Genomic DNA, 16,855 nt, shown 5'->3' with positions numbered 1-16,855 from the left:
GAAGTCTAGATGGAATTAAATGATTGTTTTAGGGTGGGACCGGAGGAAATTGCTTCAGGTAAGTGTAAAAGAGCAGTCCTCACTCACCTCAAAAACCATTAACCATTCCTTTTACTTTTCCTGTTCCTCTTAATTTGTCAGTTTTAATTCCCTTGTGTGAGATTCTTTCATTGGCTTTTAGCCCTGCTAGACAGCAAAGACAGCCAAATCCAGGGACATTTAATAAGATCAAAAATCAGTGTTGTGTAGGATTTGGATCTATGTTAAACGTTGTTACTGATTGCTGCTGCCCCCAGACAGTGCTGTTAAGGTCTGTATCACTAATGGCGATCTCCATCTCAGCAGCTCCTCTGAGCCAGCCATCTGTCCTCCCTCAGCAAGGCCCTTTCCTCTTGCTGCAGTTCTCCCCCTGCGCAGCATATTGCAATATTGCGCTCCTCAGCTGAGTGCCAGGCACAGGCTTTGCTTTTTCTGGACTTTTCGTGAGCCTGGCTTCAGGCTTCTGCACTTCCTGCTCACCTAAGTGTTGTTCTGTGGAACCTGTGGTGGGCATTAAAGCATTTCTAACATGACAGTAACTGGTTCAGAGATACATGATTGTTGAGTGATATGTTCACATGTCTGACCTTTGCCACTTAAGAGTATTTGTGCTTGAAAAAAAGTTTTCCAATGACTTTTGTCTCTAGGTAACACCCATGCAATGAGAGGCAGCAATGACTGGGCAGGAGGCCTTTTGGGGTAGAGACAGCAGGCTGTGGGAATTAGAGACAGGTAGACCACTAGGGCAAGGGAGTGCTGAAGTCAGTTTCCCTTTGTATTAACAATGTGAGTATATAACACCTCACTGGTATGCTGCCGAATTGCAGGTTTTTACAGATAGTCCACAGATTATGCTTAGGAATATACAGTCTTAGTGTTTTGTTTTGTTTTGTTTTTTAAATACTACTCTCTCCTCTCTTAGAGGAAGATTGCTCAGCTTATGATGTCAAAAACCAGGAGCTGGTCTCTCTTTCCAAGAGGATCCCTGCATGTGGGGTAGTCCTTCACTAACTCAGTGTTCATCATACTCTTCCATAATAAACAAAAAAATAAATCCTTTATTCCAGAGCATGATAGAATTTATATTTTAAAAGGCTTGCGCTCTGAGGTTTGTGGCTTGTGTCTAAGGAGTAAGAGTGGGGAAAGAGGGGGTTTAAGTAGTCCATAATCATTAAGTTTGATTAGATGTATTTGTAATGAATAAACTGTTAATAGGGGCAGGTATTCACTGCAACTAGTGGAATGTCATTTAATAGAATGATAATTTATGGGGAAATCATTTTTTTTTCATCTGAATTATTAATATGTGTTGGATGATTTTCACTTACATGATTTCTGTAAAGAAGTTGTGTAGAGTTGTCCCATCATATTCCCATTCTTTATAACTGTACTACAGTATGCAAGTATTTTTCATTGCAAACGTAGAGGCTATACACCTTTTCTTCCACAAGGAAAAATTGCCCGACAAGGGATGATCTATATGTAGAGCTGTTCAGGGGCACCTATTTTTGATTAACGCGATGTGCAGACAAGCTTTCATACTAAAACATGAGAAAAATTGTCAAGTTTAGATGGTGACCCAAGCTTTATGGTAAATGAGAGTATTTTCTCTTTCTTTCAATTGGAGTTTTGCAACACGTGGTAAAGTAAATAAGTCAGAGTATCAAGGCAGTACACACAAAACGAGTCTTGCAGAGCAGGCAAAATTCTGCAGATCTGGTGTGCGAAAAGGTAGGGAGGGCGATTCTACATTACCTTTGCTTTCCTCTATGTGACAGGCCTGCCAGGTTTAGATTTACCACCGAGGAAGTGCTTCACAATCCAAGGAGCCTTGGTGCCAGCTGGGAATAGGTAGTTGCAATGCAAGTTGTTTCCCACCGGATTTTGTCACGCTGACTTTAGGAATTCCTCTAGATTGCACAATCCTGAAAGCTATTTTTGTTTTAAGGGGAAACATTTATGTGTAATCATAGATCATTTGCTAGCAAGTACCTGTCAGCCAAGCCAGCATACGCAGTATCAATATGCTTGGCAATGATCATTGGGGTTGTCATCCTGAAATGCCTTAGTGAGGGACGAGTAGTTTTGTGCTGGATTAGTGAGTTGAATCAGTTCAGAGTCCACTGTGCACCAGAGCTGGCATGCGGGGATGGGATAACTCTTTTGGCAGCAGGAAGCAAAGTGTCCAAGTTTGGCTGCTTGTGTAGCAGATTGAGGCTTGCTGGCTCACGAAACTGCTCGTGTTTCTGTTTGGTTCCACACATGGACACTTTCTGATCTTAGCCATGTGCTCTGCTTGTAGAGACAAATGACTGCAAGTGTTGTCAAATCAGTAATTGTGTGCAGCTGTTTTCATGCAAAATGTTATTGAGAGGGGGTGTATTTGCTAGCCCATTAGCTCAGGGAAGGACTTGGGCCTATTTTTTCAATAAGGTGAAAGCAGGAAGCTGCAGAGTTTAGTGGTTCACACTGAAATAGAGTAGTGCTGTGCAGTAACAGACAGTGTCATTGCTAGAAGGCAGCCAGAAGGAATTTGCATGTTTTGACTTGTGTTTCTCCAGACTATCAGAAGTGTTTATCTTAAATAGATCTTTAAGGATCTTTCTGAAAGCATGAACATCTCAGAAGTGGAATTGTGTAGGCTTGAGGGAAGATCCCATGTTCTTACAATGTATAGTTATAATAAATAAAAGCTTTCTCAAATTAAGCTAAAGAGGTCATGCTGACACAAAGTGTGAGCCACATCCATAACAGCATTGCTCATGCTTAGCTGAGTCAGTGCATCTTCGGTGTTAAATAGAGCTTCCCGAGAATCAGGGCAGCGGTGTGTGTCTGGATGCACAGTGAGATACCCTGTCCACTTTCCTGGCCCAGGTCGTTGTCACAGTGCTATTTCATCTGTGGTGGCTAACATATGGGAGGAACTGCACCAGACTATCTCTTCTCTGCAACCAGCTCCTTTCCCCACGTTGCTTGGGTGAAAGTGGCAGGCTCTGCTGGGAATTTATAACTCTTTATAACTGCCAGGAAGTTCTGCCTGAGCTGAATTGGTGCAGAACCAGTATGTGCCAGTTAGGGTGAGTGAGTTGCTGCATGTTGCCCTGCTGGAACCCCGAGCGCTACTAGCACAGCAGTCCCCTCCTGCTGCCCTGTGCCGGCAGTGCGCTCCTGCTGTGCAGCAAGGTGTTTGCCTGTGCCCTTCTGAAGCTGATGGCATCCTGAGCTGTGCTTATGCGGGTACTGCCAACAGTACTTGATGCCAGAGGATCGTGGTCCAAAATAGAGATAGTTTTATTGTATTTTTTGCATCTAGAGCTAGAACCCTGTGTGGGCAAAGAGCGAAGCCGCAACTGCACAGAGGCTTTTTTGTTTATTTCCTTTTGTGGCTCCACCTGCAAATCCACTGCTGTCGGGGGGGATCTTGGGTCCTGAACACCAAGTTTGGGTTCAGTAAATGATTTCTCTTCTCGATAAGTGAGAGCAAACTGACGTCTTACTGATGCTACCAGTGTAGAAAACCACTCTGCTCATCATTAGGGGTTTCCAGAAACACAGCAGAAAATTGTTTTGTTTTATTGTTTTTCAAAAATCTCTCATTCTGGCTTTTTTGAAGTAGCATGGTTCATTTCAGTCTCTTTTGGGCAGGGCCAGAGTTTTTTTTTTTTCTTAAGTAAAAGCTAAAACTCTTACTTAAGTCATAACCAGGGCACTGAGAAACAAGTCAGCTTGCAAGTTTATGAGTTATTCCTCTACTCCACTTACTGGGTTTTTTTTGGATTTTTTTTTTTTTTTGGACTCCTTTACATTTTCATTGTAGCTCAGCTTATAACTTTTCTCCTGCAAAACTTGTATAAAAGGAACCTTGCAACATGAATGGGGCAATACAAGTCTACTTTTAGACTATATTGTAATAACTTGTAGTTCAGGCAGAGAAAACTTTGCAAAGGAATACAAGCTGCCCTCTACTTTGGAAGCTAAAAACATTGCTTTTGTAACATTCATTTCTTTGACAGCCCAGTGGGGCAGACCTGGCGGCAGCTGAAGGCTGGAGCCCTGTGTGGTGGGCCACAGCAGCTACCAGGATGCAGAAGGCTTCTGCCCCAGGCTTTGTCTTTTTGAAACAGGAGTTCTGCTGTTATCTGGCAGCACAGCAGCATTCCAGGAGCTACAGGGTGGGGTGGTATTTAACAAGTGGGCAACTGAAAAACAAGCTCCACTTAATACTAGAACAAAAGAAGTGTTCAAATTTCCTCTCAATTCAGGTATTTTGCAAGGGGAAATCTGATGGGGGAGGGCTTTTTTTCCTTGGATAGGAAAATATTCCCTTTTTAAAATATTTTCTAAAAAAATCTGTAAAAATGAAGCCTTTAATACATCTATTCCATATCTATATGTATATATTTATATATGTATGTATAGCTACACAATTCTAGGGATATCGTACATGGGCTTCAAAAAAAGGCAAATTGTGTTTTAACTCAGCGAGTAAATACTGTGATTCAAACTGGTTATATAAGTTACATATTTGGACTGATTCATTTTAAGGACAAATTGATGCCAGCTCTATATTAAAGTTTACAGATAAGCCAGTCTGGGGTGGAGATCATCCCCTTGTTCTAGAACTAAAGAGTTAGAAATGGCTCTGTTGCATTCCTACAACTCTGCAATTAACACAGTTAAAGTTTACTTTAGACTGAGATTTAGAGAGATGGGGGGAACAAATCCAGTCGCCAGCCCATTGCCACCGTGGGAAAGTTTTGCTCCTACAGCTGTCACTCACACCTCCCTGAGCGACAGGGCAGAAAAGCTAACCCCAGGAAAAGGAGTTTTCTACCAAGTTAGTGAACTCCAACTCGTGAAGGAGTCCAAACTTTGTGGTGCAGGAAAGGAGGAGGGACTGAGGCAGGGAGGGAGTAGAAAGGGACACAGTTACTGGAAAGAAAGACAAGAGGAAAAGAGAAAGGGAACGAGCCCTGACCCAAAGAACTCATGTTCCGAGTCTTTATTTGGATCCTAATAGTTGTCCAAAAGCCAGCGCTCAGGAGAAGAGGACTGGGCGAGGCATGGAGCCACTGAGTCCGGCCTCTCACTATTTTAGGCAACCACACCCTGTAAGCCTTCTAACAAACCAATCAAGGTCCAGTCTTAAGAACCAGCCACTCAGCTGTTCCTAGCAGCAGGCTTTCCCCATCTTGGAGCTGTCTTCCCTGACAGTTTCTAAATTAACTTTTTAACTAATCTAACAAAACCAATTACAGTCTGTAGAGTGTAAGCGTTTGTAGTTTTGTACTGTTAACTTTCTTACGGTCTTCGTGAAGGTTGACTCAAAGAAAATCCACCTTTTGAAAAATATGTTTAGTTTAATAGTGCAAGAGTGCTTTTTGTTTATTTTTCAGTTTAAATTGCTAACCCCCGCTATTTTCACAGGACGCACATTTCCAACGCATCCATACTTCTCAGCACAGCTGGGAGCTGGACAGCTGTCACTCTACAATATTTTGAAAGCCTATTCCCTCCTGGACCAGGAAGTAGGATATTGCCAGGGTCTTAGCTTTGTAGCAGGTGTTTTACTACTTCATATGAGTGAAGAAGATGCTTTTAAAATGCTGAAGTTTCTCATGTTTGACATGGGCCTGAGAAAACAGTATCGTCCTGACATGACTATTTTACAGGTATGGTTTCTATTTCTCTGATAACAGAATCCTAATGCTAAATAGTAATAATGCAATACAGATAGGATTGTCAAAATGTGCACTTGAACTTAAATTCAGTACTCAAAAATGAAGAAGGATAATCTGCAAAAAGAATACTTCATCTCAAATGCATTAGTTTCAAATAAAAAGAGGCCACTGGGGAAACTATGAGAACCATAAATAGCAAGAATTCTGCTGTATGTTATATAAGGGTCAAGTGACCATGCAAATGTACCTGTTGCAGGCTCCTAGGTGACCCATCCCAGGTCAGCCTGAACATCAATTGATAAGTATCTTGCACTGTTTCTAGTAAGAACATGAAGCATAGACTTTGCTACTCTGACTGTTAAAACCTATTTACCTTTAGTCTCTCTATTCCTCTTGCATGCAGATCCAGATGTATCAACTGTCCAGACTTCTTCATGACTACCATCGGGATCTCTACAACCACCTAGAGGAACATGAGATTGGCCCCAGTCTCTATGCTGCTCCCTGGTTTCTCACCATGTTTGCCTCCCAGTTTCCCCTCGGATTTGTGGCCAGAGTATTTGGTAATTCCTCAGAAAACTTCCATCTGTTCTTTTAGAAACTTTATATTCAAAATCCTGCTAGTAGAAATAGCATATCATCCAACCTCTTTCAGACATCCAGGAGAAACATTTAACGTACAGTTGATGAGCAGAAGAAAAACAGCAGAAGTCATCCTATAGGAAGCTTAGTATTTGTGGTAAAATGGAAAGAGTGAAGGAGAGCAAGGGAGGGTTCTGAACTGTCCTGTCTTTTTGTCTTCATTGTTACCTTTTTCCATCCTTTAACTGTTCTTAGAAATGATTTAAAATTTTGTGCCATGAAGGCATAGTGTTATGATAGTGGCACCTTAACACCTTGAGTTAGTTTTGAGCTGAAAAGAGATGCAACTAAAGCATCATCTGAGAAACACGTCTGTTTACTCCATTGTCATTGTCTTGAACAGTGTCAGTGGAAAATGATTTTGAAGATTATCTTTCTTTTTTATTTTTGAATCTATGGAAGTCACTGCCCCCCCCATCTGCCTCTCTCTCTCTCTCTCTCTCTCTCTCTCTCTCTCTCTCTGTCAGCTTTCTCTTTTATTATTAAAATCCCATTAAGAATATACCTTAATGCTATCTTCTCGATGTGTATTCCATAGGTTTTTTTTGGTATTTGAGAAGAGACTTGTTTCTTTTCAGTTTTCTGTTTTTCAGTTTTACTATGTGGCACTGTATCTTCTGCTAATAGCATGATGAATTGAAGCTCTCTCCCTACTTCCTCTCTTCAAATAGAAAGCTATTTGCATTCTTCTTAATCATTCTTATTTAAGCGATTTAAAGAAGCAAAGATTTATTAATGTATTAATATTGACACTTTCCTAACTTCTAAAATTATGGTCTTATCTACCACAAGAACAAAAATATATATATAGATTCCAAGAAGAGCTAATAAGAATCCAGTCCTGTTTCTGTTTAAGGTCATGCCAAAAGTAGTGTTACAGAATATCATGGCGATAAAGATGGTATATGCTGAGTAGAACTACAAGTCCTGTAATTAACATCTTAACTCCAAGGAAGACAGCATTTTTTTGAGGAACAGTGTAATGTTCTACGCAGGTTAAATTCTCACTGATCTAACTGACAGTAATTATCTGCAGGAACTAAATGAAGTGCTGTATGCACGCATATACTTGAGTTTATAATCAGTTTTCTTTCAGTCATTCATAGTCAGTTGTAGTATTGTACATGTTAATAAGAGTCTTTGGACTTTTGACTCCAGTGAGACACATGAGAAAGTGCTTTGTGTATCCAGTATATTTGGATTTCTTCCTTAACACTCAGATTAGTATTTTGTCTGTCATTGGAGGATTGTAGAGCATTACAAAGCAAAGGTTTTAGATCAGAATAGGGAGCATAGATACATTCATGATCTCCACAGAACTCATTTTAGGTCAGGAACAGAAGAGCACGTGTGACTGAAGCCATCACCTCTGATCTCTGGCAAAATTTAGTGTGACCAGCACTTGCAGTTTTTAGTGTTTCAAAGTATGTGGTGATTTCTTTAAAGCAGTGTTTGCTGGAAGTACGTGATTAGATGAGAATGTAGAATGTAATTCTTTTACATTCAGAAAGTAAATTTCACCCATGGTAAAGACTCTGAAACACAAAAAAACAACCTCAAACCTAAAAAAGACTAGAGTTGTCACTTTGTTAGGCTGTGGTTAGCAGTGCTGGAGTTGTCACTTTGTTAGGCTGTGGTTAGCAGTACGGCAGAAGATACCAAGCGGTTCTGACCCACCTGGTGATGCGTTTTTGCAGAATGTGACATGTATGTTTTCACTGCTCCCTTGTTAGAACTTGAGAGGAAAAAATTTTGCCTTTTAATGTCTGAGTAACTCGTGTATAGGATATCAAGACAAACAGAATGTGCTGCCATCTTCTAACTTTGTTATCCATGATATGTTTGAACTCTTAATGTTTTAAGCACTACTAATATTTAATAATGTAGCTGTTACAGAATACCTCCTTTAGATTTCCATAGAGCTTACTGTTTTTCAAGTATTTTTAAATTTTTATGTACAAGCAATATATAAAAGCAGTAGGCTATAAAGAGGTTAACCTAAAGACATTGTTGTGAGGCAAATAGCAAAACTGTATTTTACTTTTTAATTACCAGCAGTTCTTCTCAGTAAAATCTAATGAAAGTATAGCATAACAAAGATACGGTCTTAAATACCCCCTATTTACTTTGTAGTGGAGGAGACTTGGTAGAATAATGTTTATTCCATTCCAAGATTTTAGATAAAACTTGATTTTAAATCCTGTAGGCTGCCAGTCATGCTGACAGTAATTCGGGTGCCTTTACTGTACTGCTGTTGGCCGACAGCCCGCTTCGAGCAGGCCTTGGGAGTGGGTAACAAATGGGTCTTTGTTAAGTACTCTCTATTTTAAATGAGAGAGGGATTTCAGACATGCATTACCAGCTCAGCCCATAGAGACATTCATTAACAACTTACAGGTCACCTGGAGTTAATCTACATGTTTGTATGGGGCAGGTGTTGAATCATAAATATGCATTATTCTCAGCTCTGTGTTTTCACTTTGTGTTTCCTACCTCTTCCTTAGCATTCCCTGTCCAAAAACATAGCTTTCCCTATAAAGCATTTTCCTGTATTTTGGCAGTTTCAGTTGAGGTAGATGTCCACTCTGTTGTCACTTTCTGCCTCTGAACTTCATGTTGAATCAGAGTTGAAACACTTTACACCACTTTTAAGATGAACAGTGGCAAGTGCAAGATTTATGGTTAATTATTACTTGTGCTTTTCTTTCTCAGAGAGAGGGAGAGAGAGAGAAAGAAAGGGAGAAAGGAGTGAAATGAGTTACAGCTTCAACATTTAATGCAAGAGATTGCAAGAGGAAATTTCAGTCTGATACAGACTTGAAAAGAGAGGTGGTTTTTACTGAGAAAGACAATTAGCCAGTATTTTCCTTTCTCACTCTCTCCTCTGCCCCTTCTTTTTTGATCCATTTGGCATTATTATGCTACTGTGTAAGTCATTGCAGCTTCATTCCTAGCTTCAATGACAGGGAAGAGAGAGAGAGAGAGAGAGAGAGAGAGAGAAGCCCTTTAAAAAATTAAAAATATATTTAGGAAAAAGAGATTACAACTACAGTATGTTCTCTTCCTTTTCCACCTCCATCAGTACCTTTTTATATATGGTAAATACTTTTGTCCATAGTAAGTCCCTCAATAAAACCAGGAGTAGAGCCTGCGTTTTAGTAGCAGGAGAGTCAGAAATGCTGGGTTTGGTCAGATGGGTTTGTGAACGATATTATTACTTGGTCATCTATATCTCACCAAACAGCTTAAATTGATTATATTAGTTTAGTGTACTATTCACATTTGAATTAATTAGTAATAGTCCTGATCCTGCATAATTTCCAAAGCCATAGAGATAGTAAGAAAAGTACCTGTTTAGCAGAGCATTTCTAGCCTCTTGATCTACCCTATAAGAAGTTGTTATCCTTGGACATTTTATTGTTTTAATATCCTTGACAAAGATGTGCTTGCTTAATGTACTTTGTTTTTTGTTTTCACAGATATGCTCTTTCTTCAAGGGTCAGAGGCTATATTTAAAGTCGCCTTAAGCCTTTTGGGGAGTCACAAGCCCTTGATTCTACAACATGAGAACCTAGAAACTATAGTTGATTTTATTAAAAGCACTCTCCCAAACTTGGGTTTGGTGCAGATGGAAAAGACCATTAGTCAGGTATGAAGTAATCTGAACATACGCATAGTAGCTGAAGAAGTGACATTCTTTCTAACAGGAGTTATCTGTTGGTAGAAGAATCACTGCAGATTAAAGTGTATCGTGTTCTGTCTAGCTGAGAAGAATTCTGTTTTTGTAGTTTTTTAAATGTTGAGTTTTTTGGAAGCATGAGACTTGTATAGTGCACCTGTATTCTTACTTGTTGGTTACGGTCACTTTATAGAGGCTTTAATGAAAATTGCAGTTTAATTTTTGAAGTATGCATAATGGCAGTTATTGGCAGCAATATTTCAGTCCATATGCAATACATGCCGTAAGGTAAGCAGCAAGATGGGCTAAAGCCCTTCTGGGCTTTCCTGTCTCCCAGGAATCTTTCTCTCTGAATGTGATTTCAGAAGCAAAAATTGTCATACAAGAGCCTCACAAATGCTGACTTTCCTTAACCAAATTAGAGGCCTCCCTACATTGACTTTGCCTATACTAGCTTTCGTGGTGTTAGTTCAGTATGCTAGAACAGTACCTTTGCTCTTCCAGAAGTGGTGCATGGGGCAATGCAGCCTTTCTCAATAGGCAGTGACTCTTGATAGCAAGGCCTGGGAATCCTTGAGATGAATTTAAAATCGTAGAGAGGTAAAATGATACATATTGCTAAGCTAAAAGAAGGCTCCAGAATTTACCTGTGGGATTTGAAAAACTCACAGATCATTGCAGGGTTGTCTGTTTATAAACCCTGACTGTTATACTTGAAAAGATCCAGCTGTAGCATCTAATTTGTGGCAGGCAAATAGAAGACTTTTTTTAGACTGCTTTTCCGAAGGTTTCTTGTGGCCTGAAACACCAGGGACTGTACTGTGCTGACTTGCAAATCCCTGCCACTCACCCAGGACTGAAAGATCTGCAAAGCCTGTGGCTTGATAGAGAAAACCAGCTGCAGCATGGTACTCTGCAGACTACTTGTGCAGGGTTCCCATGTGTTCCCACCAGCAAAGCTTCCAGGAGGCAGGCACCTAGTGCTTAGTATTGGCTGAAGGAGGGAGAATTAGAGAGCTTGTGGGAGGGGAAAAAGAAGAGGTTTGTAGGGGATAAAGAGGAGCAGGTTATCTACCAGACGCAAAGTCCTGCATGCATAGCTCCGCAGAGACTCCAGACTTGCTTAGGCAAGCTGCAGAAAGCCCTTGGCTTTGAGCAGAAGGAAGAAAAGATATTCTGATTTTAGGCAGCTCTGTCTGACTGCTCTAAACTCAAACTGGGCAGGTTGAAGTGAGTTGAAGGCAGAGCAGTTCCTCTGCTTTGATCAGGGTGGCCTTCGAAGGGAGCAGCTGTTTGACCAGCCTTGCAGTTCATACACAACTCCTGGGCTAATCCCCGTGCTCCTCACCCCTCCTGCAGCCTGGCCTTTGGTTTACATGCTTTAACTTGCCTTCAGTTTGTTAACTTTCAGGTTAGGCTTTTGATTTGCCTCATGTTCCCCCCTTTCAGATTTGGTACTCTGATTATGACAGCAGGGATTTCCCTCCTTCTCAAGAGCACAGATGAGGCTAGAAATGGCAGAGTTCACGCGAGGAACTAACAAAAATTTGCCTTGCTGAATTGCATCATCTGTTTTTTTGAAATTATGACAGTGTGTGTTCTCCAGAGATGCCTACATAATATAGAACATGGAGTTCCGTATGTGTAGCCAAAACCAAATTAAAATTGTGTTCCAGCTTTTTATGTTTAGGTGGTCAGTATGTGTACTGATGTTGCTGTACAACTACTCAAGAGAATTCTTTATAGTATATGCAGCAGGTATCTAATGGTCAGATGGGTTTGTGAACGATATCTAGGAGTATCTATGAGTATCTAAGATCTCTCCCTTGTTTCACAAACTTGATGTTTTCTTTAACTGCATCCAGAGTTAAAGCTTTTTAGATGAAAGTAAATGAATAAAATGGGAAATAATTCTTGCTGCTTCAACAGATATTTTTGACTCATTTCCAAGAGAAATGTAGTACAAGAGGTTTAAAAATAAAGACTAACCCATTAACTTTCATTCTTGGGCTATTTTTCAGATGTGTTTTTAAGTCAGTCTGGGTTTTGTTTTCCACTAGGTTGTGATTGGCATATTTGTCCTTTCCATGTAGCAGCTTCTTCAGTGCTTTCAAAGGGGATAACTGACTCAAGGACCTTATAATTATGTTCCCTAGTGCTGAATTTTCCTAGTTAATTTGAAGTCAGACGTTAGCCGAAACCAGAGAAAGGAAGAATACAACAGCAGTTCTTTCCTTTGAGTCTCTGTGTGCCTCAAGTTATTTGTCTATTTTTAAAATATAAGGTTTTCTTAATATTCATGTATAAGATTGAGTACTAAGTTCTGTGATTCGTATCTAACAATAATAGGAATCTGCTTTGACATTACATAATGTTTCCATTAAGTCTATTGGAATAAGGATAATTTTTTTGTTTTCTTTCAATCTCCGGGAGTACAGTAGAATCGTAAATAAATGTAACAGTACTTACTATTTTCGTTTGAAGCTTTCACTCTGCTGTGCTACTAAAAAAATCTTACACTTGTATGTGTGGCACAGGGGCTTGGACTGCACTTTAGAAAAGTAGCATCTAATTCTGTATATGTCTAGGAGAGTTTATGACAATGTGAGCTGTATTAAATTTGAAATCTTAAAAAAAAAAAAAAAAAAAAAAAAAGAGAGAGAGAGAGAGAGAGAGAGAGAGAAACTACCCAAACAAAGAAAAACCTTTGTGATTCTCCTAGAGTCAGACAGTAAATCAGTGGCAAAATTTTAAACAGAATCCAGATTCAGTGCCTTAGATCCAGATCTGTACTGCCTCAATCTTACTATCTCCAGAGTAGGAAACATAAATATCCCAAATTAAGTCCCTTGTTGTACACGGAAGATTAGATACCCCTGTCTACATCCATAGACTTAGAAACATTGAATGAGCTATGTTTTTTATCTGCACAGCACCTAATACTATTTTTATGTGCAACAGGTGTTTGAAATGGATATTGCCAAGCAGTTGCAAGCTTATGAAGTTGAATACCATGTGCTTCAGGATGAGCTTATAGATTCATCTTTAAATGACAATCAGAGACTGGATAAATTAGAAAAGGCAAACAGTAGCTTGCGCAAACAGAACTTTGATCTCCTGGAAGAACTACAGGTACAATTTATGTTTCTTAATTAACATTGTAATTTATCCATCTTTTCAGAAGAGACTATCCTACATTAAGACCCGAAAGAGATTAGTATTCCATCCAATGACTTAAAGTTTTGACACTTACAGGTTTTTTTAGTACCTTTCAAGTTTCAATGCAGAAGAAATGAGTAGAGAAGGGTAGATAGAACATATGCTTGCAGTTAGTGAGAATTTTATTCATCAAAAGGTCTCTCCTTTTGTAATTAAAATCATAACTGTAGATGATGGCTAAAAATACACTAAGTGCTTTCTCAACTTCAGTTTTACACTTTCAGTCACTGGTTTATTACAGCAGAGACACTAGTCTATCACAAATGGAAAAGCTTACGCCAGTGTCAAAAATGAAAGACATCATCTATGGGACACATCATCTATAAAGACATAGTCCTCCTTACAGCAATCTTTTTTTTAAAAACTATCATCCCGCTTGCTTAGAAAATGTGAAATAATAACTAATGTATGCTCTGTGCCTGTTCGGTCTGCAGCTGTCTCAGTGACTAATTTTAAACTTGCCTTAAGGGGTAATAGACATTAGACAATTTTTTAGAGGCAGTACACCTGATCTCTGTAAGGGTTATTCTTTGCTTAACTGCTCAGGAAATAAGCTTTCTGGCTGCATTACACTGGACACTTTCATTAAAACTTTTGACCAAACAGCTAGTTTGATGGAGAAAGGCACTTCAAGGGTAAGAAGTAGATAATGTGCTCTATTTGCAGTTTCAGGCTTCTTGATCATTGTCAAGGACATAGACCTTGTAAGATAATAGATGAGGGAAGGGGTTCAGGTTTCTCAGCCATAGGTCCTGTATTATGACTAAAGCTAGCTATCAGTGTAGACTTAGATTGCCTCTCTACCAGGAAAATCTGCTTAATCTGTAAATTCTGATCCTGTGAGAAAAAATTTACCCTGTTCCAGGCTCTAAGACCAGCCTTAGAGAAGTCAGAAGAGAAAATCCCCTGCAAAATATTTTCACAAAGCTTCAGGCATGCGGGCAAGGAGATCAGTGGATTGGAAAGTCTATTTTATATATATTAACATATCCCAAAAATGTCATTTAGACTGGTTCCAGTTCTTAATGATTTTTTTCTCCTTTTTTTTTTTTTTTTTTTTTTTTTTTATGTTGAAGGTGGCTAATGGAAAGATCCAAAACCTGGAAGCCACAGTAGAGCTTTTATTGACCAATGAAAGCAAATTGAAGCAGTCTATTCTCGCCCTTGAGCAGGAGCGAGAAGCTTTGCTGAACACAGTGGAAAAGATGCAGAAAAATATTGGTGATACAGATGGGAAACCTCTACTTACTAGACAAGAACACATGGATGCTGACTGACAGCTTCATTTGTAATGGAGCAGACAAGCTGAGCAAAAAACAAAGGGAAGAACTGGGTCTTTTTGTACTGATACCATAGAGTGTGACATTGTCATCTTCATTGTTACATGCCTTTCTGTAGCAAAGCAAGGTATGGGCATGGTGACTGCCCAGATTGGAGAAACTGGTTCCTCGGGGAGAAGGCTCTTTCCTGTTAGTGTGTAGATATGCTATAAACAGTAAGATGCCATATGATCATAATGAGCAGGAGAAACTTCTTTTTCAGTAAATAGCACATGCAGTCATACACAATACACTGTAAAGCTGTCCTGGATTCTTCCATAAGTGCTTCTAAACCTAAGTGCTTTGTGTTCATTACATATTTTGTGTTTTATACTTAGATCAACACCATGTTAAACAGCACATCCTTTAGAAGGTTGAGGGATTATGGCAGTGTAAGAGCTTTGATGGATGACTGCCTCACTGCAGCTACCCAGGGGTAGCATTTGGAAAGAGTTTTGTGATTGGACTCAAGATACTTCTGGCAGTGTAATTCCCCTGCAGCTTTACTGGGTTCTATTAAATGTGTTTACGCCTCAGATAACTGCTTCCTGATGCTTGAAGGTGTCAGTCTGTTGGACTCCAGCAAGCTGGACTTCATCATATGTAACTGTGCTTAATTGGGGAGTTGCCATCTGTTTTTATAAGTACATTGTTCTAATACATTTTTGTTAACATTCATTGGTTTAGAGTATTGTTAGTTGGCATTATCTGATAAACATACTGTATAAAGTAGCTGCATTATGCTCAGCAAAATGCACTGACATTAGTTTGGTGAAGCCTGTGACTCTTGCATCATCCAAGGATTTGTATTCAGACCCTTCAAGTATCATTTTATTTATTGCTGATCTGCTGTGTGATGTAAGACATCCTTTTGCTGGGAAATTAATGCCCCTGATCTTTTTTTCCTTTCATTTGGTACTCTGTGCCCACCCATTCTCTGGGAAATATTATTCTTCAAGACTTTTTTCTGAAGTGGTGGAAGGCATTTCAAGAGCTTGATGTTGTGCCAGCTATGCTTAAACTGCTTTATAAAGGATTACAATGCATCTTTTGAATAAGATTACATGTGTAAAGCAATCTCACTTTCCTTAATACTATAACAGTTGTTTTCAGGCCAGTTAAAGCACCAATGCTACAAGTGCAATAATATCCATGGATATTCAATTTTTGGGGTTTGCTTCAGAATTAGACTAAATAGTGCCACGGTTTTGTTTAATCCCCAAGCACAGTGTTAATAGTGTTATTATGGTGAAGATTCACCTGGGAGATGTGATTTTTTTTTCTTAAATTGTTATTTTTGTTATTTTTAAAATTTCAAAGCACAGTTTTTTCTCTGACTGACAATGTAGAAAAGGTTTTGTTTTGCTTTTTCCTCTCTTCATGCAAATCCCTCTGACACATCCTGGTTGTAGTTTAATGAGAGAACTGTGACTTTCATCTACTGTGCAGAGCAAATACGGCCATGTAGGCCAAAAAGAAAAAGAGAATTTACTCTTCAATTTCTAAGAGCTTTGTTTGACTTCTGTCATGTCTTAAATATGGCTGGTTCTTGCAAATCCACTCTGTATTCACTTAGTATTGAAATTCCAGATAAAAAAAATTGTTAATCCATTTACCTCTTAAGCTTGTTTTTTATTTGGAAATCCATATTGAAGCTCATGCTTCATGTTTAAAATATTGTCGTGAACCTCATATTGTTAGAACACTTAGTAATGTTGTATTTTGACACCTTAGTGCCATAATTCATACACTGACTTTTTAAACAAAAAGAGCAATAAAAATAACAATAATCTAAGCCTACATCTATGTACTTACATTTTTTATATTTAAAAACAAAAACATAGTTGTTGGGGTGACAGTTCAGAACCTGGTAAGATGAGACTTTCCCTGAAACTGCAGTATAATTCTGCAGTGCCTGTTGATGAAAACGCTTAGACATCAGACTCTCCTAAATATGCTTAGGATCGAGCTGTGATCTTGGGACTTGCATCTGCAGGTGTTGACTGAGGTGAAGTATGTTCTGCATGACTGCAGGAATGCGTTCCTTCTTGTGATGTTTTGCGTCTCTCTGAGTGTAAGTGGAGGACTTCCTCTAGTCCAAAGCCTTTTATCCAGAATTTGTATAATTCCAGAAGTTAATGCTTAGGTAAATGAGAACTAAAAAAAATCTTTTCTTAAAACATACAAATGTTGTTACTAGATAACTAACAACTTTATGCTTTCATGACCATATAGATGTAATTGTTTCATTGTGCCATGGAGCTGAATTTCCTATG

At 39.1% G+C, this 16,855-nt stretch overlaps 1 protein-coding gene across 8 annotated transcripts in view; it reads left to right on the top strand.

Annotated features, from left to right (window-relative positions):
- The window catches only part of TBC1D1 (TBC1 domain family member 1), a 118,691-nt gene extending 102,312 nt beyond the window's left edge, over window positions 1-16,379 (top strand). For all 8 annotated transcript variants that reach the window (XM_064511304.1, XM_064511306.1, XM_064511305.1 and 5 more), the window contains 5 exons: window positions 5,467-5,711; window positions 6,124-6,283; window positions 9,842-10,011; window positions 13,003-13,173; window positions 14,337-16,379. In XM_064511304.1, the coding sequence (XP_064367374.1) occupies window positions 5,467-5,711; window positions 6,124-6,283; window positions 9,842-10,011; window positions 13,003-13,173; window positions 14,337-14,537 (947 nt within the window). In that variant the 3' untranslated portion in view covers window positions 14,538-16,379. The remainder of the gene's footprint in view (window positions 1-5,466; window positions 5,712-6,123; window positions 6,284-9,841; window positions 10,012-13,002; window positions 13,174-14,336) is intronic.
- The last annotated feature ends 476 nt before the right edge of the window (window positions 16,380-16,855 follow it).

This window comes from Dromaius novaehollandiae, chromosome 4, assembly GCF_036370855.1.
Source record: "Dromaius novaehollandiae isolate bDroNov1 chromosome 4, bDroNov1.hap1, whole genome shotgun sequence".
NCBI lineage: Eukaryota > Metazoa > Chordata > Aves > Casuariiformes > Dromaiidae > Dromaius > Dromaius novaehollandiae.
Note: the sequence above shows the minus strand (reverse complement) of the source record. Positions and strands in the feature narration are given on the sequence as shown.